This window comes from Triplophysa dalaica, chromosome 22 (assembly GCF_015846415.1).
Source record: "Triplophysa dalaica isolate WHDGS20190420 chromosome 22, ASM1584641v1, whole genome shotgun sequence".
NCBI lineage: Eukaryota > Metazoa > Chordata > Actinopteri > Cypriniformes > Nemacheilidae > Triplophysa > Triplophysa dalaica.
This window is the reverse complement of record NC_079563.1, coordinates 19,061,332-19,088,471: the sequence shown is the minus strand read 5'-3', so window position 1 is coordinate 19,088,471 and position 27,140 is coordinate 19,061,332. Positions and strand designations below refer to the sequence as shown.

The 27,140-nt window shown below is 38.6% G+C and overlaps 2 protein-coding genes and 10 non-coding genes across 14 annotated transcripts in view; 2 read left to right on the top strand and 10 right to left on the bottom strand.

The window, feature by feature from the left end:
* lrrc75bb (leucine rich repeat containing 75Bb) overlaps positions 1-7,405 on the top strand; it is a 108,854-nt gene extending 101,449 nt beyond the window's left edge. The window contains exon 4 of the mRNA XM_056735789.1: positions 4,879-7,405. Coding sequence (XP_056591767.1) covers positions 4,879-5,455 — 577 coding nt within the window. The 3' untranslated portion in view covers positions 5,456-7,405. The remainder of the gene's footprint in view (positions 1-4,878) is intronic.
* On the bottom strand, positions 398-468 carry trnag-gcc (transfer RNA glycine (anticodon GCC)). Its single transcript has one exon. It is a non-coding gene; the product is annotated as a tRNA-Gly (tRNA).
* Positions 582-652, bottom strand: trnag-gcc (transfer RNA glycine (anticodon GCC)). The gene has a single exon. It is a non-coding gene; the product is annotated as a tRNA-Gly (tRNA).
* trnag-gcc (transfer RNA glycine (anticodon GCC)) lies at positions 977-1,047 on the bottom strand. Its single transcript has one exon. It is a non-coding gene; the product is annotated as a tRNA-Gly (tRNA).
* trnag-gcc (transfer RNA glycine (anticodon GCC)) lies at positions 1,162-1,232 on the bottom strand. Its single transcript has one exon. It is a non-coding gene; the product is annotated as a tRNA-Gly (tRNA).
* trnag-gcc (transfer RNA glycine (anticodon GCC)) lies at positions 1,450-1,520 on the bottom strand. Its single transcript has one exon. It is a non-coding gene; the product is annotated as a tRNA-Gly (tRNA).
* Positions 2,424-2,494, bottom strand: trnag-gcc (transfer RNA glycine (anticodon GCC)). The gene has a single exon. It is a non-coding gene; the product is annotated as a tRNA-Gly (tRNA).
* trnag-gcc (transfer RNA glycine (anticodon GCC)) lies at positions 2,712-2,782 on the bottom strand. The gene has a single exon. It is a non-coding gene; the product is annotated as a tRNA-Gly (tRNA).
* Positions 2,896-2,966, bottom strand: trnag-gcc (transfer RNA glycine (anticodon GCC)). The gene has a single exon. It is a non-coding gene; the product is annotated as a tRNA-Gly (tRNA).
* On the bottom strand, positions 3,761-3,831 carry trnag-gcc (transfer RNA glycine (anticodon GCC)). The gene has a single exon. It is a non-coding gene; the product is annotated as a tRNA-Gly (tRNA).
* trnag-gcc (transfer RNA glycine (anticodon GCC)) lies at positions 3,945-4,015 on the bottom strand. Its single transcript has one exon. It is a non-coding gene; the product is annotated as a tRNA-Gly (tRNA).
* Positions 7,406-8,574: 1,169 nt separating the features above from the next.
* On the top strand, positions 8,575-27,017 carry rnf34b (ring finger protein 34b). Of its 3 annotated transcripts, XM_056737156.1 has the most exons (10): positions 8,575-8,970; positions 9,705-9,757; positions 10,159-10,500; positions 18,587-18,811; positions 19,885-20,322; positions 22,108-22,170; positions 22,384-22,585; positions 22,835-22,864; positions 23,621-23,662; positions 25,017-27,017. In XM_056737156.1, exons 3-10 carry the CDS (start codon positions 10,495-10,497, stop codon positions 25,205-25,207), a joined length of 1,197 nt encoding a protein of 398 aa, XP_056593134.1. In that variant the 5' UTR covers positions 8,575-8,970; positions 9,705-9,757; positions 10,159-10,494; the 3' UTR covers positions 25,208-27,017. The 3 variants fall into 3 exon arrangements, with proteins under 3 accessions (XP_056593134.1, XP_056593136.1, XP_056593137.1); XM_056737158.1 differs by lacking the exon at positions 23,621-23,662 and having other exon boundaries at positions 8,624-8,970; XM_056737159.1 differs by lacking the exons at positions 8,575-8,970; positions 9,705-9,757; positions 10,159-10,500 and having other exon boundaries at positions 18,675-18,866; positions 18,960-20,322.
* Positions 27,018-27,140: the final 123 nt, after the last annotated feature.

The following is a 27,140-nucleotide window of genomic DNA, read 5'->3' as shown; positions in this document are numbered from 1 at the left end:
ATGGTGACTTTTTGACTAAGTTTCAGCAGTTTTTACAAACCTTTACTCAAGATTTTGAACATAATTTCAGGATGTTTTAAACTTTGTGTCCTCGAAAAGCTCATAGATATGCATTGGGCGGGAATCGGACCCGGGTCTCCCGCGTGGCAGGCGAGAATTCTACCACTGAACCACCAATGCTTCTGATGGTGACTTTTTGACTAAGTTTCAGCAGTTTTTACCAATCTGTAGTGGAGATTTTAAACTTAATTTGTGGAGGTTTTGAACTGAGTGAACCACCAATGCTTCTGATGGTGACTTTTGACTAAGTTTCAACAGTTTTTACAAATCTTTACTCAAGATTTTGAACATAATTTCAGGAGGTTTTATACTTTGTGTCCTCAAAAGCTCATTGATATGCATTGGCCGGGAATCGGACCCGGGTCTCCCGCGTGGCAGGCGAGAATTCTACCACTGAACCACCAATGCTTCTGATGGTGACTTTTTGACTAAGTTTCAGCAGTTTTTACCAATCTGTAGTGGAGATTTTAAACTTAATTTGTGGAGGTTTTAAGCTTTGTGACCTCAAAAATCCATTGATCTGCATTGGCCGGGAATCGGACCCGGGTCTCCCGCGTGGCAGGCGAGAATTCTACCACTGAACCACCAATGCTTCTGATGGTGACTTTTTGGCTAAGTTTCAGCAGTTTTTACCAATCTGTAGTGGAGATTTTAAACTTAATTTGTGGAGGTTTTGAACTGAGTGAACCACCAATGCTTCTGATGGTGACATTTTGACTAAGTTTCAGCAGTTTTTACCAATCTGTACTGGAGATTTTAAACTTAATTTGTGGAGGTTTTGAACTGAGTGAACCACCGATGCTTCTGATGGTGACTTTTTGACTAAGTTTCAGCAGTTTTTACAAACCTTTACTCAAGATTTTGAACATAATTTCAGGAGGTTTTAAACTTTGTGTCCTCGAAAAGCTCATAGATATGCATTGGCCGGGAATCGGACCCGGGTCTCCCGCGTGGCAGGCGAGAATTCTACCACTGAACCACCAATGCTTCTGATGGTGACTTTTTGACTAAGTTTCAGCAGTTTTTACAAACCTTTACTCAAGATTTTGAACATAATTTCAGGATGTTTTAAACTTTGTGTCCTCGAAAAGCTCATAGATATGCATTGGCCGGGAATCGGACCCGGGTCTCCCGCGTGGCAGGCGAGAATTCTACCACTGAACCACCAATGCTTCTGATGGTGACTTTTTGACTAAGTTTCAGCAGTTTTTACCAATCTGTAGTGGAGATTTTAAACTTAATTTGTGGAGGTTTTGAACTGAGTGAACCACCAATGCTTCTGATGGTGACTTTTGACTAAGTTTCAACAGTTTTTACAAATCTTTACTCAAGATTTTGAACATAATTTCAGGAGGTTTTATACTTTGTGTCCTCAAAAGCTCATTGATATGCATTGGCCGGGAATCGGACCCGGGTCTCCCGCGTGGCAGGCGAGAATTCTACCACTGAACCACCAATGCTTCTGATGGTGACTTTTTGACTAAGTTTCAGCAGTTTTTACCAATCTGTAGTGGAGATTTTAAACTTAATTTGTGGAGGTTTTAAGCTTTGTGACCTCAAAAATCCATATATCTGCATTGGCCGGGAATCGGACCCGGGTCTCCCGCGTGGCAGGCGAGAATTCTACCACTGAACCACCAATACTTCTGATGGTGACTTTTTGACTAAATTTCAGCAGTTTTTACCAATCTGTAGTGGAGGTTTTAAACTTAATTTCTGGAGGTTTTGAACTGAGTGAACCACCAATGCTTCTGATGGTGACATTTTGACTAAGTTTCAGCAGTTTTTACCAATCTGTACTGGAGATTTTAAACTTAATTTGTGGAGGTTTTGAACTGAGTGAACCACCAATGCTTCTGATGGTGACTTTTTGACTAAGTTTCAGCAGTTTTTACAAACCTTTACTCAAGATTTTGAACATAATTTCAGGAGGTTTTAAACTTTGTGTCCTCGAAAAGCTCATAGATATGCATTGGGCGGGAATCGGACCCGGGTCTCCCGCGTGGCAGGCGAGAATTCTACCACTGAACCACCAATGCTTCTGATGGTGACTTTTTGGCTAAGTTTCAGCAGTTTTTACCAATCTGGAGTGGAGATTTTAAACTTAATTTGTGGAGGTTTTGAACTGAGTGAACCACCAATGCTTCTGATGGTGACATTTTGACTAAGTTTCAGCAGTTTTTACCAATCTGTACTGGAGATTTTAAACTTAATTTGTGGAGGTTTTGAACTGAGTGAACCACCAATGCTTCTGATGGTGACTTTTTGACTAAGTTTCAGCAGTTTTTACAAACCTTTACTCAAGATTTTGAACATAATTTCAGGAGGTTTTAAACTTTGTGTCCTCGAAAAGCTCATAGATATGCATTGGCCGGGAATCGGACCCGGGTCTCCCGCGTGGCAGGCGAGAATTCTACCACTGAACCACCAATGCTTCTGATGGTGACTTTTTGACTAAGTTTCAGCAGTTTTTACCAATCTGTACTGGAGATTTTAAACTTAATTTGTGGAGGTTTTGAACTGAGTGAACCACCAATGCTTCTGATGGTGACTTTTGACTAAGTTTCAACAGTTTTTACAAATCTTTGCTCAAGATTTTGAACACAATTTCAGGAGGTTTTAAACTTTGTGTCCTCGAAAGCTCATTGATATGCATTGGCCGGGAATCGGACCCGGGTCTCCCGCGTGGCAGGCGAGAATTCTACCACTGAACCACCAATGCTTCTGATGGTGACTTTTTGACTAAGTTTCAGCAGTTTTAACTAATCTGTACTGGAGATTTTAAACTTAATTTCTGGAGGTTTTAAACTTTGTGACCTCAAAAATCCATTGATCTGCATTGGCCGGGAATCGGACCCGGGTCTCCCGCGTGGCAGGCGAGAATTCTACCACTGAACCACCAATGCTTCTGATGGTGACTTTTGACTAAGTTTCAACAGATTTTACCAATCTGTACTGGAAATTTTGAATTTAATTTCTGGAGGTTTTGAACTTTGTGTCCTCAAAAGCTCATTGATATGCATTGGCCGGGAATCGGACCCGGGTCTCCCGCGTGGCAGGCGAGAATTCTATCACTGAACCAGCAATGCTTCAGATGGTGACTTTTTGACTAAGTTTCAGCAGTTCTTACCAATCTCTACTGGAGATTTTAAACTTAATTTCTGGAGGTTTTGAACTGAGTGAACCACCAATGCTTCTGATGGTGACATTTTGACTAAGTTTCAGCAGTTTTTACCAATCTGTACTGGAGATTTTAAACTTAATTTGTGGAGGTTTTGAACTGAGTGAACCACCAATGCTTCTGATGGTGACTTTTTGACTAAGTTTCAGCAGTTTTAACCAATCTGTACTGGAGATTTTAAACTTAATTTGTGGAGGTTTTGAACTGAGTGAACCACCAATGCTTCTGATGGTGACTTTTGACTAAGTTTCAACAGATTTTACCAATCTGTACTGGAAATTTTGAATTTAATTTCTGGAGGTTTTGAACTTTGTGTCCTCAAAAGCTCATTGATCTGCATTGGCCGGGAATCGGACCCGGGTCTCCCGCGTGGCAGGCGAGAATTCTTCCACTGAACAACCAATGCTTCTGATGGCGACTTTTTGACTATGTTTCAGCAGTTTTTTCAAACCTTTACTCAAGATTTTGAACACAATTTCAGGAGGTTTTAAACTTTGTGTCCTCGAAAGCTCATTGATATGCATTGGCCGGGAATCGGACCCGGGTCTCCCGCGTGGCAGGCGAGAATTCTACCACTGAACCACCAATGCTTCTGATGGTGACTTTTTGACTAAGTTTCAACAGATTTTACCAATCTGTACTGGGAATTTTGAATTTAATTTCTGGAGGTTCTGAACTTTGTGTCCTCTAAAGCTCATTGATATGCATTGGCCGGGAATCGGACCCGGGTCTCCCGCGTGGCAGGCGAGAATTCTACCACTGAACCACCAATGCTTCTGACGGTGACTTTTTGACTAAGTTCCAGCAGTTTTAAACAATCTGTACTGGAGATTTTAATCTTAATTTCTGGAGGTTTTAAACTTTGTGACCTCTAAAGTCCATAGGTGTGTATGCATTGGCCGGGAATCGGACCCGGGTCCGATTCCCGTGTCACACACACACCATTCAATTCGACTATCAGTCAACTAAATGTAAATCCTTGGAGGAGGGCACCCCTACATTCTGAACATTACTTTATCAGAAATTATTACACGGCTCATTTGAATGCTTGCTTCTGATTGGCCAGTCGTGACATTCCAAAGGTTGTTATTTTTCAAATATCAACCGCTCAAAACTGATAACACCCTTTAACCCAGATGCTACAAATCATTTTGAGATTGGCAGTTTAATTTTACACGAAATGTCTTTAAATAAAATATATATACATATTCAAATGATTAAACCAATTTGCCTGTTCATGACGTTTGAACGTCGTTTCTTACTTTAATACCTAAAGTAAAAACGGCTTTTCTGTAAAACGGTGCATTCGGTAAAAATGATAAAATATTTCAAATTCACATTTCATGTCCAGTTATTTTCTCATGTGGCAAGTAGCCGTATATTAGCAGATTAATGTACAAGCAGCCGGCTGTTATAGCCAAATAAGCCCCTTTAGTGTGATACAAGATCCGATTCGCTTCAGGTCCTGATCAAACTATTTTTGAGACAACAACCGGCTGCTTGACATTATCCCTCACGGAAACCATACAAATATAAAGCAAAATAAAACCTGTCATAATAATTTAGGAGTTAATTCTCGAATAAAAACATGTATTTCAAGATCACACTCTGATGCTGTTCTCTTGTTCCTTCCACAGTCTTAAAACTACACTGAAAAAGAAGTTAGCTAATGATACCATGGATCTGTCTGGTATCCCTCTCTCTGGACGTGATTTGCATCGTGTGGCCAACTACCTTCAGAACAACGGTTCATCGGTAACGGCAGTGGACCTCAGCTTTACGGAGCTCTTGGACGAGAGCCTCAGACATCTATTACCATTCTTAGGGGTGCTACCCAAACTCTACACGCTTGCTGTCAACGGAAACCGACTAACTGTGGCAATCCTTAAAGACCTGATAGAGATGGTCAAGGACCCCAAGAAGTTTCCCAGTTTGGCCTGGGTGGACATAGGAAACAACGTGGACATCTTTACTGTCCCGCAGCCATTGCTGGTCGCTCTCCGCAGGCGCTTTGGATTGAGAAGTAGCCTTCCAACCATTTATGAATTTAATGAGAATCAAAGCAGTAGCTACTATCTAGACACTTCTACTGAAGACAATAGTGTGTTTGAGGAGAAAGAGCAGGAGGATGAGCTGGAGGACCATCTGGTTTTGGAATCCTTGAATGTGGAAAGGAGGAGTGAGAACATTGCATTGCATTTCTGTGAGAGATGATGGGCCATAGATCTCTGTTGCTCTAAATGGTTCTCTTGCTCTTATTGCCATGGTGTGGTAATTAAACCCTAAAAGGATGTCAAAAAGAATGGCGCTGTTAAATCAAGAGTCTGAAGGTGTGAATTTGAAAGGTTGAAAATCTCTGTGCCGTTCAAATACAGACTAACCATGACGATAATCAATAAGGACAAAGATATTTCAAATTTTTGGCTCTTGGAACATTTCAAATATTTTTTTTACACCAGCAGCTCCTGGGCCTCTGATCTAAACATTCACATAACTGAATGCTCTTCTCTGGGTAAGCTTTTGTCAAGAGATGATTTGCCTCAATTGGAGTGGAGCTGAGAGCAGAGCTAGGTGAGAGAGGAGAATCCAAGGGCTGGTGTGTGTGTACTGGTATTCATCAATGTCCTCACAAAGATAGTAATACCAGTAGATTTTGACCTTTTGGGAAAAAAATGTAGGTCCCCATGGGGTGAAACAGCGTATAAATTATACAGAATGATATTTATTGAAAATTATAAAATGTAGAAAAGTTTGTGTGTTCAAATCAATGGACGTTTATGGAATGTCCCCATAAAACATGACAACCACTGTGTGTGTGTGTGCGTGCGTGTGTTTATATGTAAAAATACATTTAAATGTATATGTCTAAATGTAAACATCAGCTTAAGATTCAAATGTAGCCAGAACTCATTAGAGAGGACCAGACGTATGGATGGCCAGGAGACTTGCAATGTTACATAGCTGAAGTGATTATTTTTTTATTAAATCTCACCCAGCTTGCAACATATTTCACTAGCAGAGAAATCAACAGCTGTGTGGTGTTTTTAAGGTTTTATAACACATTTTGTTTCATTTATGTCAATACTTTATATTTATATAATAACTTGTTTCTGAGCTAAACTCTGTATTCTCATGCTGTGAGTGTGTGAGCGTGTCAATGCATGAGTGTTCTACAGTAAATGTGACCTTTGATGCTGCCCTTCGCTCCACAGGAGGTACCTACGTGGTTTCCTTTACAGACGATCTGTCTGAGTTGCACTTTACATAGTAGGCTTTTCCTGTTGGCTGGTCATCTCCAGTTTTTGACCTTTCGTGGTCCTGTGTATGACTCCGGCAAAATTATTTGGATTGTAGTATGCATCAAATGTAAATGTCACAAAATGCACCTTTAAAAAGTTGCTTCAAAAGGTGTTTCCATGCCTTTTGGTACCATAAAGAACCTTTAACATATGAAGAACCTTTCTGTTTCAAAAAAGGTTCTTTTTGACAAAACGGAATCTGATCAATCCGATTATAAATGTAAGAAAGAGATGGTTCTTTAAAGAACCTTTGACTGAATTTTTCTTTTATTGCATCGCTGTGAAGAACCTTTTATGCACCTTTATTTTCAAAAGTGTGTTTGACTTTTTTGGATTATTTAAAGCACCTGAAGAGAATTTATTCTGTATCTTTATAACAATTTTATATGTAAAAAACGACATGATCATGGGTTTGTTTTCAAGAAGCCCAACTTATGTCTTATATAACGCACAGTATGTTTTTTTTTTATTAAGTGTCTAAATTTGTGCTGAATGCCTTACTATAAAAGTAGACAACAGAACAATCAATGGATACGTTGATGGTTAAAACATGGTATTGCCAGTGCACTTCTGCTTTGCTCTCCTGTAAACACAACTAAAGTCCTATTTTATTGAGAAGCTTGATCTTGTCTCTATTTTCCTGTTCCATTTCTCCTCTTAGTGTGATAAATTCTCACAATTTCTCAGTGTCTGTGTTTGTTTAATGAGAACAGTGCTCAGCGTTAGCAGACAGCACTTTCTTAATGAGACTCTGTAAGTCATTTCAACAGCTGACAGGGTTCCCAGCCATCACCTGATCTACTGCACCACATTTTCACTAATCTGGTTTTCTCGTTATTTTTCTGTAGTTCTTGTAAATAATAAACACTCTCAGTAAAATCTTACATTACTTTTAGATTGCTGTTTGCTTTATTCTTAAAGCTCTTTATTCATAAATCATAACAATAGAATAATGTAAGCTTGTTATGCTTTTAAAGAATTATAAAATGAGAGGCAGATAAATCAGTGATTGTTAGTAACCTTAACATTTTTGGTTTGAAATAAACCAGGCACGGATTGTATTAAAGGAACTGTAATAAAACAGAATTACATAACGTGCGCCATCTAGTGGTGATCATTGCAATTTTGCGGTAAATCCCGATTAGTGAATTGGTTTGGATAACCCTGAAAAAGCCAATGACCTTCCCGTCATCTCCTCCAAACTCCTAACCGTGACAAAAAGCAGCAGTGATGCACTATTTCTGAATCAGTGCTTTTCTGTAACCTTTATGAGGGAGGATTTGAAGCCATACATTTGCGAGTTTGATTTGATCCATATGTTTGCTGTTTGACTGTTCCATAACCTTTATCTTGGACCATTTACGAGACTGTTTTTCCAATTTAACTATGGGGTATTGTACTTTCTCTGTCCTCTGAGACTGTCTGTGCTTGTTTCACATCTGAGGGGCATAAAAATATAAAGCTACAAAACCCAAAGCACCACAAAATTAACGACATCAGGGAATTCTGCATATGGATTCACATGTAGCCCCTGAGTTCCTAAAGAAAACACGTGCTCGCAAATGTGTGACTTCATGTAAAGTCTACAAAGTGTCCTACAGCATTTTGCCCAATTCGCGTTCATCTGAGATCTCGTGGAAAATGTCGCCCCCATCTGGGTATCTGTTGTAATTACATTCACGTGTAAAGAACTGCTTTGAAAAATATAGCATGGGGTATAACTTCTGTTGTTATATGATCAATAGAAAAGGTCCACAATCTACATACCACTGATATCATTTTAAAACTTGGTTAAGATGAAAGATAAACATGTCTGGGCAAACTGAATTTGTGTCGTAATTCATCAGATAGAATCAGCTTTCAAAAGCTTTAAATATTATCTCAGTCGTCCTTTGGCAAGGCAGTCATGCGTTTACAATTCAGACAGGTGAACGATGTTCTGGTCTTTATCACTGTTTAAAACATGTTGGAAATCTGATACTTGTGTGTTTTATGTCAAATCTCTCTCTCTCTATCTCTCTTGTAACTAAATGGGTGTTCTGCCTCAGGGGGTGCGGGTATAACATGGTATCACAATCCCTAAAGCCCTCAACCATTACATTTTCTCTCTTTTTGGATCATTTCAGATCACGTGCTCACGTCACGTGTAAACAGACTCTTCCACCATCACATATTGAACTCTAACAAAAGACAATAGAACGCATTATAACCCATTATACTTTTAAATGTTGTCCACACTGGATGCAGCCCAACATGACAATTCAACCGTGTGTCGTGTCGCGTCCGGTCGTGTAGACACATTTGCGACAATCGCATAGACGTCCGTTGGAAGAATGGAATGCGGAAGTAACTCGCATCATGGGGAGCTCTAACTAAACATTGTATTTAAGCCAATTCATTTTACTGATTTACAAACACAGGTAATCGCAGGTAAGTTTATAAAATACATCTCTGTAAAACTGATGTTTTATTATAAGGATGTTTTTGAAACAACATATAGTTTTCTTAAATAAAAATGGCTTTTCTGTCTGTATTTGAGGTTGCATTATTAACTGACTGAATTTCTTTGTCTTGTTCATTTTTTCAGCGTTCTTTGTGGTACATTTAATTGCAATCATTGATTACTTATTGATAAATTACTTGTGCATTTTATGTCTTAACATTGGTATGTACTGATGATCATAGAAGCATAAGAAACAGATGAATGCATGCAAACTGTTAATGTATTGCACATTTTGCATTCTTGCTAGTCAAAATAACTTACACATCTGATTTAATACAGTTTCTCTAAAACTCATCAGACAAAATGTTTTTATAATTGTAATCGTCAAAGTAATCAGTACATTTATTGTGCTAGTATTTAATTAAATTTTCTGCAAATACAGCTGCTACCACTGACTTTCCGTCTTAAATCCATTCAAATAGACTGACACTTTGGAACTATTGAGAGCTCTACGAACCACGTGACCACGCGGTGGTGAGCTCAAAGTGTGTCGCAACTCTGTTTTCAACGGCTCTGGGCACGGTGTAAATTCCAGATGCATCTTTAGTGTGTCATCCTTTTGTAGCTCCGCCCACTCTTCCCCACATATTTATTTTACTATTTAATAACGACCTGTGAACAGAAGAACGGCTAACTAAATGCACTTTGTTCTCTATTCAAGCTTCAGATGAGTGAACATGCATTGCTGTTGAAAATGCAATACATTTTTGCATGGTGTGTAATCACTTCGCTTTCTTTATAATGTTATATAGACCAATAAAAATATATACATATATTTATCTTCCCACGTGCATTCCTTGACATTCGCATGAGTATGCGTTTATTTGGCCACTAGATGGCCTGATTCCCCACTTTATCGCATGAACGCAAACAAATGCATGTGAACTTGCTTAAAGCCTGTACTGCTGAATGACTTTTATTAAAAATAAACAGACTATTAATCCAATATTTATTTTAAATATAGTCACTTATTGATTCCCCTGCCTTTACTGTGCTAATGTGACAGTCTTGTGTGCCTTAGGTTTTATAGTAATTGCATTTTAAATGCATGTTTGTCAGACCTAGTTCAAATTGTATGTTTTAATGCGTTTAAAATGTAATAAATTAAATTGCAGGACAACTACATCAGGGTAAAATCAACTTTCCAGAAACTACAGAGTGAACATACAACAGCCAGTTCGCATTTAATGACCGCGGCCGCTGCATCAAACCGAGGACTGTGCACATGCTGAGACACGCCCACATGCCGGGGAGAGACGGTCCGATTGGCTGCTATACATAACCGTGCCTCTCGCTACTTCAGGATTGGTGCATTCTTGCTGTGCCATTACGTTATGCTTTGTTCTACAAATACACAGAGATGACAGAAAGCGAAGACGTAATGGAGCGTTCTCGAGCGTCCTTGCAATGAACATCGTATCATCCGACGGTTTTTACAGACGGGAGATGCAATGAAGGTATGGTAACATGCTTCTTTTTGCGGGAAAATCTGCCGATGGTGGTTATGTGGAATGAATGACAGTTACCGGTGAAGCGTTTCTGTTGGATTAGCTCCCTCTCGCTCGACGTATTTTGCGTTTGATATGCAACCATCCGGACTTCTTAAAAGTTGCATCAGTGTGTGTTTGGTGAGGATGCATCATATGATGCTTTCCGCAGAAAGCAATGCTTGTGTTTTGGACATGTCTCTAACAGTACGCGTTTCCGCTTGGCTGATATAGTTTTGTCGATTATCAGTAAATAACACTAATACCGTTCGACAGACCGGGAGCGATTCATCTGTGTAGTGGACGTTTGGAACGGCGTGTACGAGCGATCATCATAACCCAGTTTATCACACCACTTCTCTAATGAGATTGCTGGAGAGGTCACGTCTGAGCTGATGCGAATGGACAAACAGCTCAGACATTCATGAAGCACACAGGTCATTTCCCTGTGAAAACGTCATCATTTAATTACGTGTTTATGTTTGCTAACTATTGAGATGACGTCAGAACATCGATTAAAACGAACGCGATGGTTGGCTATATGGAAACATCTCAGAGATTCATAGCAGGTGGCAGACGCGAAATCCCTTACGAGGTATCGCCGTAGGGATTATGACGTCACAGCGGCGGAGAATAAAGTTATGGAAATGATTCTGACCCGCTTGGCTGGATAAGCAGCTCAGACGTCATTGGGGACATGAGCACTTTTCGACGTGACATCACAATTGAAGTGTGGCCTTGTTTATCAGACCGGTGTGTTTGTGCTTTAGGTTGTCTTAAGTGAGATGTTTCTCACAGAGACGTCACAGTTTGATTATGTCACGGTGATTATAACATCAGAACGGTTCAGATCAGACACACATGAAGCATAGCTTCCCCAGCCTGTATTGATATATGAAATATAAGTTAAAAAAGTAGTTATGCTAATTTTAAGACTTTATGATATTGGTAGTAGAGAACACTAAAGTGAGGTTAACTGTGTGAATTTGCACATGGGACATAAGCATCAAAATTTAAAATCTTAATTTTGGAGAGAGATTATCATTTTTCAGATTAAGTCTATCAGATCTGAAAGGAATGTCAACTGTTTTACTTATTAAAAAAACTGATTTGTATGCAAAGAATGAAGCCTTTTTCATCTCAACATTGACCTCACTTCAGCCACGAGGGTCTTTGTGAAAGAGGATAATTATAATCTTAACTGCACATCTGTTTATTTGGGTTTTATGAATAATAACTTTCATTCACAAGCGCTCTTCTGTCTGGATTAATATCTCCCTGTGGTTTATTTAATGATGTCGTAGTGACACTTTAAATACAGATTTCCCCTTTGAGTAAAGTAAATTTTAAAAGAATGCCCTTTACTCCAGGAAAACATATTTTATGTGAGTTTGACATAAGTCTGTGTATCATGTCATATGTGGGATCAGTCATTTTTATATCTTGCACATTCCTTCTAGTAAAGCCAAGCGTTTATAAAGACTTAATGTATATATTGTGCAGTCAAATCAGTTTATATCTGGATCCTTTTATGTTTCAATAGTGTCTGATTATAGTTGGAGTTGAGCACAAGTCTCCATAAGTCTAAGTAAGTTTCAGTTCAGCCAAGATGATTTGCAGTTCTCTGTTTAATAATAAAACGGAGGGTAGATGGACTTGCATATGTCATCAAATGATCATTATTGAAAATGCCAGTCATTTCTTAATAAACGTCTGTCTCTAAAATTCAAATGCTGATGATGACTAAGATTTGCGAAGATGAAAGAATCAATCTTCTGTTTCTTTGTCTGAATAGTTGAAAATCATTAGTTTAGTTTAATACTTTGAGCCGTCTTGTTGGTTTCTATTGAGGTTTCTTCACCCCTTGAAAGTATCTCTGAGTAAATTCAAAACACATCATTGGCTCAAACTTTTCCGTGGAATTCCTAAAGAGATTTTTTCCAAATCTTTACTTGAAATCTTCAACGTATAATTAAGTAAATAATGACAGGATTTACATTTTGAGTGAATTGTTTCTCATAGTCATGAAACGTTGCTTTAAGCAACCGCATTTCCAATGCTGCTCGGTCAACATCTGCTTGCGTATAGTTAGTTATGCACTTTGATGTGAATGCTCATTAGTCAGAATAGCTGAAAGCCGCGGAGGATTCTCTTTCTTAATCGCGGGAGACTCTACCAGCTCACCAAACCTGAAGAAAGAGACAATAAATGCACTTATGCTGATTCATTGTTTTACAAATTCCCGTCATTTAATGCAGTTATTAGTCTCTGTGTGTGTTATGTTGTGAATGCTAGACACATTCAGTTTACTCTGGTGGACACGCGGTCCTCTCTCATGCCCCTCTGGAGTACACAGAGTTTCAAAAAGAAGCATTTAAAGGCGTTATTCTCTTCTAATTAGTCTGTGAAATGGATTGTGAGGGAAGATGTAATGCTCTATTTCTCTTAAAGCACACAATGCAACTTTCTGTGTCTCATGTCTGATGAAAAAAAACAGCATATGCTGGGTTCAAACCCGCTAAGAACCAGCACATGACCAGCTTAAACCAGCACAAACCAGCATCAAAACATACCAAACCGGCATATGCTGTTTTTTTCAACAGGGATAGTCTGAGCTGAGGAATATTTTATGTCAAGCAAGACGCATTGCTGGAGTCAGAAACTACTAATATCTACATTGGCACTTTCTATGCCAGGTCACACACATATTATAAAAACAAACATGCAGGTTCCATAGAGTTAAAGGAGTAATTCACCCAAAAATAACACTTTCTTAATTATTGAAACTGTAGATCATAACGTAAATTTGGAAGGAGCTTGTCTTTCACATCTAGTCCTGTCAATCATATTACGGTTAAAAGGCATGCACACGCCTCCTGTATCCATCCACCTCCAACTCCTTTGTTTTTTATGGCCATCATTCATTAACTACTAATTCACTGCTGTTTTTTGTGAATTGCTCATCAAAGACATTCAGTCTGAAGGAGTTGTTATATTTTGATGGACGTGGCCTCTCCGTCGGGCTCGCGGGGTGTTAATACAAGTGACAGGGGAAATCTGTGGCACCGGCTCTCTGCCAGACTGAAGCACGAGCAGCGACTTCACGCCCCGACCTTATGTTACGCAATACGGCGCTCACGCTAGCTGTCACGCTGTGCAAACATTTCACGTTCCGCCGGCAGGGCACCCTAACCCTTGGTTTCTCATGAATAGCCAACATCATTTATAATCTGATAAAGATAGATAATATGAGTGACCTGACAGACTTCACCATAAGTAACCATAAGTCTCCAAAATGCATATAACCACTTTTTCTGTCTCTTATTTGTTATATGTTAATATAATTGATTTATATTTATTGAAACAAGCTTTTTTAATAAAAACTATTTTCATGCATATCATCTTTTTGTAGTATTGTGTATCATTCTTTCTCAAATGTTTTAGAGGTCCAGTGTATGAGATTTAGCAGCATCTAGTGGTCAGGTTGTGAATTGCAACTAATGGCTCACTCCACCACTGACACCTCCATTTCGAATCACTACAGTGGCTGACAACGGACTATGTTGTCATGTTTTGCTTCTTTGCCGAAGGAGATAACGTATTTACGAAATGCGCTCTGTAGAGGAGTTTGTCCGTTTAGGGCTACTGTAGAAACCACATGGAGAATTTCATGGAAGGAGACCCATGTAGAAAGTAGAAGGCTCATTCTAAGGTAACAAAAACATAACGCTTCATTATGTAAGATCTTTATACACTTTTGAAGACATAGTTACATACATAAGAGTCAAAACACTCTTTTTAACCATTTGTATTGTGTGTCGAGTTGTTAGAGCCACACATTCCACTGCTTTGCATTATGAAAATGTTTTTTACAGTAAAGGCCCAGGGCGAGCCAAGTGCCCTTCCTGGCTTAGCTTGCTCTGCATCGCTTGTAAAGACAACAGAGTTCAGCCTCTCAGCTAAAACAACAACACTCATATGGCAACATTTTGACAGTCCATCTCTGTCTCTCCGTCATCCAGCCTCTCTCAGTTTTGCATCACAGTATGCATGTGCGATCACTGCGGCCCATTGATCCTCCTGTTCTTAAACAGAAGACGCATTCTGTTACTCACACAAACCCATCCCCCCCACAAGCTCCTGCAGTCTTCTGAGACATCACGCCATGTTGGGTCATAGGATGGTCTGAAGAAGGACAGGAGCCATGTTTGGTGTCAATAACAATGTTTGTGGGATTATTGATTTGAGATTTTCTACAAAGACAAGAAATATGGGGTTCCATTTGTGCCAAAAATGTGTTAACTGCTTTATGCCTTGTTCTTTACATTTGTCTTTGCCTACGGTCATTGCCTACTTCTTCAGGTAAATCAGTATATAATATGTTGTCTGTTGACGTCGTCTTAATAAGTCATCCTCCTTTCCTTTTCTCTGTCTTCTTTGCTGTCGTCCTTATTGTCGTTTTGTTCTGTTATCTTTACTGTTGTCCTGTTCTGTCGTCCTTAATATCGTCTGTATATGTCTTCCTCCATGTCGTTATATTTAAAGCAGTTCAAAAAAAATTATGACTAATAAAACATTTATCAGATTATACTGTGGCTTTATTCAGTGTTCACAAAACAGTTTGCAAACAAACATTAGGAGGATGACATATACAGGCAACGTGAAGGAAAAAATTTACAGACGATGTGGTGAACAACACATACATACGACATTTACAGACAACATGGAGGACAACATATACAGAAGTCATATATATATATATATATACACGACATATACAGACGACGTGAAGGACGACATACACAGACGACTTGGAGGACGTCATATACAGATGACGTTGAGGAAGACATTTACAGACGATGTGGAGGACGACACAAACAGATGACAGAGATGACAAAATATACATACATATACATATGACACATACAGTTGAAAGAAAAAGTATGTGAACCCTTTTGGCTTACTTGGATTTCTTCATAAATTGGTCATAAAATGTGTTCTGATCTTCATCTGAGTCACAACAATAGAGAAACACAGTCTGCTTAAACTAATACCGCACAAACATTATACGTTTTCATGTTTTTATTGAACACAACATGTAAACATTCATAGTGCAGGGTGGAAAAAGTATGTGAAACCCTAAGCTAATGACTTCTCCAAGAGCTAATTGGAGCCAGGAGTCAGCCAACCTGGGGTCCAATCAGTGTGATGAGATTGGATGTGTTGATTAAAGCTGGCCTGTCAAATAAAAAACACACACCAGTTTTGAGTTTGCTGTTCTGAAGAAGCGTTGACTGATGTGAACCATGCCTCGCACAAAAGAGCTCTCAGAAGACCTACGATCAAGAATTGTTGACTTACATAAAGCTGGAAAGGGCTACAAAAGTATATCTAAGTATATCACGGTAAGACAGATTGTCTATAAATGGAGAAAGTTCAGCACTGTTGCTACACTCCCTAGGTGTGGTCGTCCTGTAAAGATGACTGCAAGAGCACAGCGCAGAATGCTCAATGAGGTGAAGAAGAATCCTAGAGTGTCAGCTAAACACTTACAGAAATCTCTGGCACATGCTAACATTTTTGTTGACAAATCTACAATAAGGAAAACATTAAACAAGAATGGACTTCATGGGAGGACACCACGGAGGAAGCCACTGCCGTCCAAAAAAAACATTGCAGCACGTTTGAAGTTTGCAGAGCAAACAGAGCAAGAGCACCTGGATGTTCCACAGCACTACTGGCAAAACATTCTGTGGACAGATGAAACCAAAATTGAGTTGTTTGGAAAGAACACACAACGCTATGTGTGGAGAACAAAAGGCACAGCACACCAACATCAAAACCTCATCCCAACTGTGAAATATGGTGGAGGGGGCATCATGGTTTGGGGCTGCTTTGCTGCCTCAGGCCCTGGACGGATTACTGTCATCGATGGAAGAATGAATTCCAAAGTTTATCAAGACATTTTGCAGGAAAACTTAAGACCATCTGTCCGCCAACTGAAGCTTAACAGAGGATGGACGATGCAACAGGACAACGACCCAAAGCATAGAAGTAAATGAACAACAGAATGGCTTCAACAGAAGAAAATACGCCTTCTGGAGTGGCCCAGTCAGAGTCCTGACCTCAACCCGATTGAGATGCTGTGGCATGACCTCAAGAGAGCGATTCACACCAGACATCCCAAGAATATTGCTGAACTGAAACACTTTTGTAAAGAGGAATGGTCCAAAATTTCTCCTGACCGTTGTGCAGGTCTGATCTGCAACTATAGGAAACGTTTGCTTGAGGTTATTGCTGCCAAAGGAGGGTCAACCAGTTATTAAACCCAAAGGTTCACATACTTTTTCCAACCTGTACTATGAATGTTTACATGTTGTGTTCAATAAAAACATGAAAACGTATAATGTTTGTGCGGTATTAGTTTAAGCAGACTGTGTTTCTCTATTGTTGTGACTTAGATGAAGATCAGAACACATTTTATGACCAATTTATGAAGAAATCCAAGTAAGCCCAAAGGGTTCACATACTTTTTCTTTCAACTGTATGTACATGCATACCAAAAACAAATAAAACACAGGCAATAACTGTAGACATAGACAATTGTATTGTACAGCGCAATCAACACTTTTTTGACACATGTGGAACCCCATAGTAAAGAAAAGGACAGCAGGATGACAAATAAAGACGACACCAACACGCAATATACATGTCAACATATACTGATTTACCTGAACAAGTAGGCAATGACCGTAGAGAAAGAAAAATTAATAGTACAAGGCATAAAGCAGTTGACACATTTTTGGCACAAATATAACCTCATAGAGTAAACACTGACTGCTGTTTACACTTGAGTGTACAACAATTGAAGTGTTTTTCATTCTGTTTGAGCTTTGCTATTGGTCGGCATCATTTTATCTCATAATATTCATGGGACTTTGTATTTAAAGGGCCAGTGTATGAAATTTAGCGGGAATTGCAACCAACAGCTCACTCCACCCCTCCCACCTCCTTTAAAAGCACTACGGTGGCTGACTCGGGACTAAAACGTCATCACGTTTTCGCTTCAACAAAGATATCAAACGGTGCTGGCAGTATTATGACACGTCTGGCATAGCAAAAGCAAAATTACTTAACCAGTGTCTAAGTTTACACCTTAAGTAAACGAAAGCTCTCAGAAACCTCACACTATTAGACCGTCAGAGACAGAGAGTAAAGATACTCTTAGTAATGAAGGCTTTTATGAGAGTATGTTTGGTTCGAATATCCATTTAGCTGAAACCCGAGTGATCTCCATCCGTTTAGCCCTCGGAGTCTGACATCGTGTTAACGTCGAAATGTGCACAGGTATCACAGCTGGATCTAAAATGACCTCAACAGACATCTTTGCTGTATCATATTCTTCACACTGTATGGGATTCACTTAACCTTCCAAACTATTTGATTTATGGCAGAAGAACACAGACCGAGTTTAAAAATATTAAACTCTCTGATTTAATACTCTGTATTATAAGAATAAATTGAGCGCAGTTCCTTTTTGTTTTGATGCAGAACAGTTGGAAGTGAGTCGATAAGTGAAAGTCGGTAGAGCAGATGTGTTTGATTTCATGTGGATGAATAAGTCGGACCTTGGTGGGGACATTCATGCAGGGCTTTTTTTTTAAGTGCTTTTTTGTTGCATTTTTATTGTGAAATATAACCCAGAGAAGCTTAGGCTGTTGTTTGTTCTGTATATGGGTAATCGACAAATAAATCGTGTCCTATAGTGTGACAGCAAAAATGTGTACAATTTAGTAAAATTGTTTTATATTATATAATATATTATTATTTTATATGATTGAAACATTTGTTTGTACTTTGAAAGCATAAACTCTTACCTCTTTCTGTAAAACATTTAAACAAAGAGACATGACGACCTGTTTGTCCAAATAATGGTAGACGCTGGACAGCAATGCTAGAAGTATTTGGGAAAACGACCAATTATTGTTTGCTATTTGGTTTGTTTTTACTCAAGATTTCAAGCATACTTCATATCGAAAAATCTTTTCCGTTCTAGGCGGGGGCCTCCTCCATGTGGGCGTCATGTTGCGGGCTGTTGAATGAGGTGATGGGCACCGGGGCTGTCCGCACCCAGCAGCCAGGCTTTGGAGCTGGAGCCGGGCCGTTCCGCTTCGCCCCCAGCGCTGGATACTCCACCTACCCCCCCGCCAGCACCACCTCAGGAAGCATAGGCCTGGCGTGCAAATCTTGTGGACTTGCCTTCTCGGTGTTCCGACGAAAGGTTGTCAAATCACGTCTCAAATCACCCACATCTCATACCAGCAGCTTAGCAAATCGTATGTAGATCACTACACCATAGCTTTTTGTGGTTTCAGCTTTTACTAAATATAAAAATATGAGCAGCTGTGTATGTATCTGTGTTTTGTAAGTCTTGTGAAGGTCTGCTGCCTGGTAAAGGACAGAGGTGATGATAGATCTCAGCGGTAACTTTTCAACAAAAGCGTCAGTGTTTTGATATCGTATCAGCGCTTTCACAGCTGTTTGCAGACGCTCGGACGGCGTGACGGATCTGCCCTGGCGACCACCGACAAGGAGCTGTTGGACTGATCTGAGTGAAATGGATTGATTGAAGAGTGGATTTATAAACATGATGGCATTTGAGAACAATCACAGAGCCGTCAAAGAATCCAGAAGTGTTTCCCAAAGAGATTGAAAGCAGAAATTAAGAGATGAAATTGTGTGTCCAGCACTGATGGGAGAGATGCTCAGCATCACTTAGAGCAACTAACCCCAATGTACTTCAATTGCTGATCTCGTGATACGAGTTTGTTCGCCATAGACTGTGGAACAAAGTTATTTATTTATTTATTTGCTAACAACTTACATTTATGTTGCAGTTATGCATTTAACAGACGTTTTTATGCATTCGAAGTACATTTTTATCTGATTCCAAAACATTGTGCTGCTAACGCAACAGTAACTTTATTTTTCATTTATTCTTTTAAGCATCATGTTTGTGTCCAAACATCTGATAAGCAGCAGATTCATGCCCAGATAGCACAGGTACATCTGTAAGATGTCTGCTAAAGATCTGGAAAACATCTGCTGTGTGCAAACGTCTTAGAAAAGTCAAAATCATAAACATTGTACGGTCTAAAATGACATCTGACAGGAGACATCCCAAAGATGTATTGCAGATAAGCAATCAATAAAAATGTCTTGCAGACATCTCACAGATGTATGTGTGCATTCTAAACTATAAACGTTGCAGAAAGGTCTTTTTTTGCTTGCTCTAACCTCCGACCGATGTTTTCAGCGTTTATCAGTCTCCCCTCCCTCTTTTTGCCCTTTCAGCACGTTTGCCTGGACTGTAAGAAGAGCTACTGCTCGCTGTGCTCCGTGCTGCAGGAGAACCTGCGCCGCTGTGCCACCTGTCACCTGCTGTGGAGCACGGCCTTCCAGCGGCCGCGGTTAATGCGACTCCGTGTCAAAGACCTGCGGCAGTACCTCATGCTGCGAAACATCAACACCGACACATGCAGGGAGAAACAGGACCTGGTGGACCTCGTGCTCTGTCATCTGGGTGCCGAACTGGAGATGGGGGAAGATGAGGAAGAAGAGGAGGAAGCAGAAGCAGAGGCGGACACGGACAGCCTGCACTCTCTCCCGCGGTCGCTCTCCACCCCATCTGCCCCTGCGGCGCGGTCCGCCTCGCAACAGTCGGCGCTGTCTGGAATCGCCTCTCAGGGAGAAGCTCTAAGTCACAGCGATAGCTCAGGGACAACCAGTCAGGTGAGGATCTTCAATCTGCTTTTTACAGGCAGAATAAAACCCTTCCTCTGAATGTTTGTTTCAGGTGGTCTCATTGGTAGAAGAACTAGAACATTTTGCACTGTGACTATGCAGCTTTTTCCCTTTAAAGACACGCTGTCAGGACATCATGGTTTAGTAATCTATTACTGTACACTTTATAGCCCGATCTATAGACTGCTTTCTCCGTACGGCCATTAAGCGGCTTACAGCCTTCAGTTATTGAACACTGAACAGCAGCGCTTTGACTCAACGTGGCCTCATGGATGCTGGAAACAGCTGTATCTGGGGAAGCCGGCGGTGATGTTTTTAAGCTTTGCTTTTTCTGACGCTCTGAGCAGGTTATGTAATGCCGGACTAGGTTGTCCGATAATTCCTTACAGCACGACACAACAGTTTATAGAGATTAACCACACACATATTCATTCAATTTTCATAATAGGACCAAAATGTATGTGTGTGTTTAAGGCCTAGCTTTACTCAGGATAACCTGGGCAGGCAGACTGACCCATCCATTATTGATAAACAGCCGACAGCAAGCAGCAAATGCTTCCAACACTGGAAAAAATGTCAATTTTTACAGTAATGTCAACCCTTAATACTGAAAAGTGTATGAATGTCATTACATAAAAAAGATGATTTGAAATCTTTATAAAAAGATATTGCAAGCATACATCGAGCATAAAATTTCATTATAGTAATTTAATTTCATGGTTTAACTTGTAACCAAAGTTTTTTTGGTTGTATTTGTTGTAAAAACATAGTTAACACAAATGTAACATTGTTAAAAATGGTTAATTGACTATTACTATAATAAAAACATGGTGAACTTTTCTTACAGATATGGCGTGATTATATAAAGTAAATAGATATAGAGAGCGCCTGGTACATTTTTTTGTAAATGTAGGTATTAGAGATGCATCAATGTTTCAGACAAGAATTGGTATCGGTTGATAAAAAACTATTTTTACGATATCTGCCGAGAGTAAAAAAATTGAAAATATGAATATCGAAAATATTAAGAAACATCACCAGTTTGATGTTCAATATTAACCGTCATTATCTGAATTAATAACATTCTGAAATATAACGTTATTTTCTGGATCGGTTTTGGCAGATCACTCTAAATAATTGGTTATCGGTGGATAGATTTAATATCTCTGCATATGTATATGTATTTATTAGGGCTGTCAAACGATTAATCGCGATTAATCACATTCAAAATAAATGTTTGTGTTTACAAATATATGTCTGTGTACTCTGCATAATAATTTTGTATTTATACACACAAAACATACACATACTTGTCAATATATTTAGGAAATATTTAAATGTATTAATTTATATTTACCATTAGTTTAAATTTATTTATTGTTATATTTTATATTTTTCTTAAATATATGCATTTATGTGTATGTGTTCATAGATACAAAATTAATATGCACAGTACACCGACATATATTACGTAAAACTTTTATTCTGGATGCAATTAATCACGATTAGTTAATCACACCCCTATAATTTTTTTTATCTGTTCATGTGTTTTTGGTTATTCATTCTAATGTACAGTACTTAAATAAATATATACATATATATATATATATACTCTTTAAGCCCTTTATATAGCTTTATGAGGTTGTATCTTAAAACTTGTTATTTGTCAAGCATCACTTTATTTAGATATAAAATTGTTTATCTACAGTATTAACAAAAAAGTATTATTGTTGTTAACTTTGGTTAACTACAGTTTTCTGTGATGTTTTGTAGGACCATGGAGATGCTGCATCGGTTTCTCTTCTAAACCTGGAACCTCATGAAGACATACTAGAGGTGAGATGTGTTCTAAATGGTTACTATACACTCTACATCTACACTATGTACTCCACCTTCAAGTCTTCAGTACATTTCAGCATATTTTACTGTAATGTTTTACGATAACCACTTATTTAATTCATGGAAGGAACGACGACCCTTTGAGAAAAAACAAGTATGAGGTTTGCGTTGTTGCAGTTAAATGTGAACCCATCTGTCTGCTTTGAGCAGGCGAGTCCAGCGACACAGAGACGGGCGCGTGCCTCCCTCTCAGATCTGGCTCATGAAGCCGACATCGAGAGTCTGACGGTACGGCAGCTGAAGGAGATCCTGGCACGAAACTTCGTCAACTATTCAGGTTGCTGTGAGAAGTGGGAGCTGGTAGAACGCGTGCATCGACTCTACAGAGACAACGAACACAACAGAAGATCAAGTAAGAGCTGGAATACTCTTAATGTTACTTGTAAAATGATGAATAATTGATACTTCAGGTGTTGCAATATTCCAGTATTGACCGCGATACCATTAAGCATGATTATTTAGAGAAGTTCAATCTGAAAATAGCAGTTTTCTGACGGATTCAAACACGCAAAACATGCGAAAATCTGCTGTGGCTAAAATGATTTACAAAGTGCCTCATTGTCTCCATTAAATTAATTGTTCTCATTTTGTTTCCTCGCAGTGGAAAATGTTAGCAACAGCCAATCTGCAGGTAAGCGATCAAATATTTTATTGAATTACGTGTGAGACACGAACATTGTTTCAGTTTAGTATGAAGTGTTGTCTGTAGCGAAACAAGCAGTGTTGGGTGTAACTAGTTACTAAGTAATTTAATTACTTTACTTTAAAAAGTAAGGAATTATTCTTATTTTTCTGTAATTTAATTACAGTTACTTTGGATGTAATTGAACTAAATACTCTGTAATGGATACAATACTGGAATTGACATTAAAATTCTAACTATAAAATTTGTAATACTGTATGTAGTTTAATATCATTTATTTGAATGAATTAAGAGTCGTTTCATGTCTATCCTTGAATCACTTAACTAATCAAGGTTGATGAAGGATATAGAAAGTCATTATTAACAAGTAATTCAATACTCTTTGGAGAGAGTCATTTTTACAATAATCTAATGATGCTATTAAATATGTCTAGTGTAACTAGTAATTAATTACTTTTTTAGAGTAACTTACCCAACACTGGAAACAAGCAGGGTTAAATATATATATATATATATATATATATATATATATATATATAGCTTGACACGGATTAACACCCTGGATTTGCATTGTTGTAATACTGCTTTAAGACAATTTTAACCCTGGCATTATGTCACGCTTGTAATTTGAAAGTATAAAATGACAAGTTGTTTACAATGAGGATTATTAACCAAGAGTTTAAAATGACTTATTTGTCATGGTAATAATACTGACCCTATTGTTACTGTGTTTGCTAACCAAAGTCATAGCCTATCCTCCCTCTATATGCAATGGAGGGATTGGAGGTAAGATTCAGTCTTTGTTTAATACTCCAATACCATCATTGCCATCATCTCATTACCACAAATGTTCGGTGAATTGTGACTCATCCCAATGCATGCTGGGAGTGGTCCAAGTTTGACACGTGGTCCCCTCGTGCATGATCATCTGTGTCTGACTCCATGTTATGAATTACACTCCTAATGTGATATGTCTGTTTTTATAGCTTGTCACATTGCTGTAATTGCACCTTGCCATCATGAATTATTTTAAAGATCACCACTGCTTGAATAAAATGCCGAGCTGATATTGAGGATCCACCGTTATAGATGCTCGCTCCGATATTTTAAGTGGCTTTTTGGAGACGGACTAGATTTTGTCAGGCTTCGCTGATGTGCACGGTTGATGATTTTGCATTAACAGCACTTAATAGAGATAATGAAGATCTCAGCGAATACTGGCCTGGAGGAGCTGAGAGTTAAGATAGGTTTCATTAAATGGTTTGACCGATGACTTTGGCTTGTTAGAAGGATGTCAAATTGTGTTTAGGGTCAAATAACACATACAAAACCTATTTTTAATTAGTTCCTGTATACTATAAAAGCTTTTTCATTTTAATGGAAAATAATGTTAAAATGCTATAATAAACACCTTTTAATTGGTAATTTATATAGCTTCAAGAAATTGCATGCATTTAATTTTACTCTAAAAAGTGTCAAATGTAAGATTTTAAGTTAAAGGTGTAATTTATGATATATTACTGTAAAAATCTATAATATTTTACAAAATGATGCATGTACTTTAAAAGTGAAATATTGATTTAGTTTTACAGTGGAAGGTTTCTAAAGAAGATTAAATATGATATTATTTTATTTTAATGATTTAAAAACGCTAAAATATATAAGATTTTGTATATTCCTAATGTACATCCAGTAAACCCTCTGGTGAAACACACAACGAAGCAAATGACTAGAAATTCTGAAATAAGTTTCAAGACGAGGAAAATGTATGTTTATTTAGAGAAATTATGAGTTTCGCTATTCTTTTCAACTGTGAAAATGCACCCACCTGTTTATTTCCAACGTAGACGTCACTGTAAACATGCTGAAAATAATCCGCTTTCATGATCGACTTGATACCGCAAATGCTTTCGGTATTGAACCTGGAGTTGTATTGAACCTGAAACGGCGCTGTAAAACATTTTAATGGAAATAAAAATCGACTGATAGCGTGTTTACTGCTGAAGATTCAAGTGGTATCAGCCAAACTTTGTTACTAAGGTTTTATACAACAATCTCTCCTAATGTAATCACAACTCATCTTTACAAGTGACCAGCACAAGCTAACAACCGTTGTTTTCTGTCTTGAATCGACGTGCAGATGGTGTGCCAGTGGCTCAGCTGGGCGGCGTTGATGAGAACCTGTGTCGGATCTGCATGGATGCGGTGATAGACTGCGTCCTGCTGGAGTGCGGTCACATGGTCACCTGCACCAAGTGCGGTAAGAGGATGAACGAGTGCCCCATCTGCAGGCAGTACGTGGTGCGGGCGGTTCACGTCTTCAAGTCATAACGCCGGCCTCACTTCTGCTGGAACACCAAAACATGGATGGACATATGCAGTATGGGGCGATGACTGGACTATGTGACTGCCCTCTAGTGGTGGAAACCAGTACAGCGCACACCTTCGCTGTTTAGAGCGTGACCATTATCTGCTGCCCTTTTTGTTTTCGTTGACACTTATGCTTTTCAATTCTGCGCTTACTAACCCAGGGAAGTTGGAGTTTAGAAGAATAAAATATATATGTATGAAAGATTAAATAGTTTACATTCCTGTAAACATTGGAAATGTTTTATCGTATGTGCAATATTAGAAATCTTTACATGTGCGTGTAGAGAAACCGATTGCCGTTAAGGTGCATGTTGTCGTAGCAACACTGAAGACCAATGCCGTGAAGGGGGAACTAGGTGCCAAAGTAGAAAAGGCTTCTGGATGTGCTATGATAACTTATTGTGTTATTTTCTTGTTTTGAATCCGCTTGTCACGCCACCGTTTAGCACATGTGACACCAGCCAGCAGTGAAGTTATCAGCAGCAGTGGTGACTGTTAGACTAAGAAACTTCATCCTATATTTTTCAAGTCACTGAAATCCAGAATCTGCCTTCATGTAGCTTATTACTGGAATCTTAATTGACTCTGAATCGAACATGTACCTGTCAAACGTGAGGTGTGGGGTTTGTCCAGCTCCGTTGTATTTTGTGGATGAGACACTACAGTGCACCAAGTCATTTTTGTTTCTTTCTTTCTAACATTTTTATTGATCAATTTCATCATAGTAATTTACACTAACAGCCATGTTTGCTTCGCAAGACAAGATATAATATCATAATAACGTGATTACCAAGAAGTATTCGAATACTCATGTGATGAAGTCTCAGATATGATTTGAGTTTTCATCTCATCAGGGTTTCAAACCACAGTTGATGTTTTTATATCTAAAGCATTTTACTTTGTCAATAGCAAAAATGTAAAAGTCTAAAACTAAAATTACTTTGTGCACCTTTTATTGGTCACATGACATTCACAAAATATGACATCGCTGGCCAGGGGTCAAAGTAAAAAACCTGCTTCGCTGTTCTTTATGTCGAGCAATACCAAAACAAACATCCTTTGGTGTGTTATGTCAGAGAAAAATATATGTGTGGACATTTTCCAACGATTCCCACAAGCGGTGCTACATGGATTTCTTCATCACAGTTCTTCAATGGATTTAAAACAAAATGAAGTTTGTTTTCTTCCCCTTTTTGTGTGCATATTCATGTCTATATATTTTTTAAATGAAAGAAGTAGTTTATCATCTATTTAGTTTAGATGCCCTTTGTTCTGTGAATTATGTAATCTGTGGTATTGCCTAGAAAAACAAATATAAAGGAAAATTGAATTAAATCACGATATACATGTGAGAAACAAATGTACATTCGCGGATATATCTACCTGTTATTTTAACATTTGTTCACCCTTTCAGCATTCCGGGATGTAAACAGCTTTCTTTTAGTAGCTTATCAACCAGTCACAAAGAAATTACTGTTCGGGTGTCACATCCACACTTTTTTGTGTTAAAACATCTCCACACATGTGTACCCATCTTTGACACTGTGCATACATGTATGTTTCTAATGCTGCTATCTCTAAAAGATGTCACTTACAGTTGGCAACTACTCTAGCTGAGCAGACGATGGACATCACACTCTTTAAATTACTTCAACTGAACGCAGGAGGATGTTTTGGGGTCTGGTCTTTGTATTTTGGAATGTTGAACTTTTTATTTTGGTAATTGAAAGATGATTTATGAAATTTAATAAAATATGGTATCTTGAACTAACTATATTTTCGCATTGCTGCAAACAATAAAACGCCCATTTGGCGCCCTCTAGTGGCTGTCCAGTAATGCGCACCCATAGTAATTAATAAGCTGTCCAGTCATCTGACGCAACACTTGCAGTTA

Excerpts from the sequence above, each read along its gene's own strand:
- rnf34b (XM_056737156.1), top strand. Across the intron at positions 22,586-22,834 it reads CGAACACAACAGAAGATCAA|TGGAAAATGTTAGCAACAGC; the intron begins GTAAGAGCTGGA and ends GTTTCCTCGCAG. Across the intron at positions 23,663-25,016 it reads ATGCAATGGAGGGATTGGAG|ATGGTGTGCCAGTGGCTCAG; the intron begins GTAAGATTCAGT and ends ATCGACGTGCAG.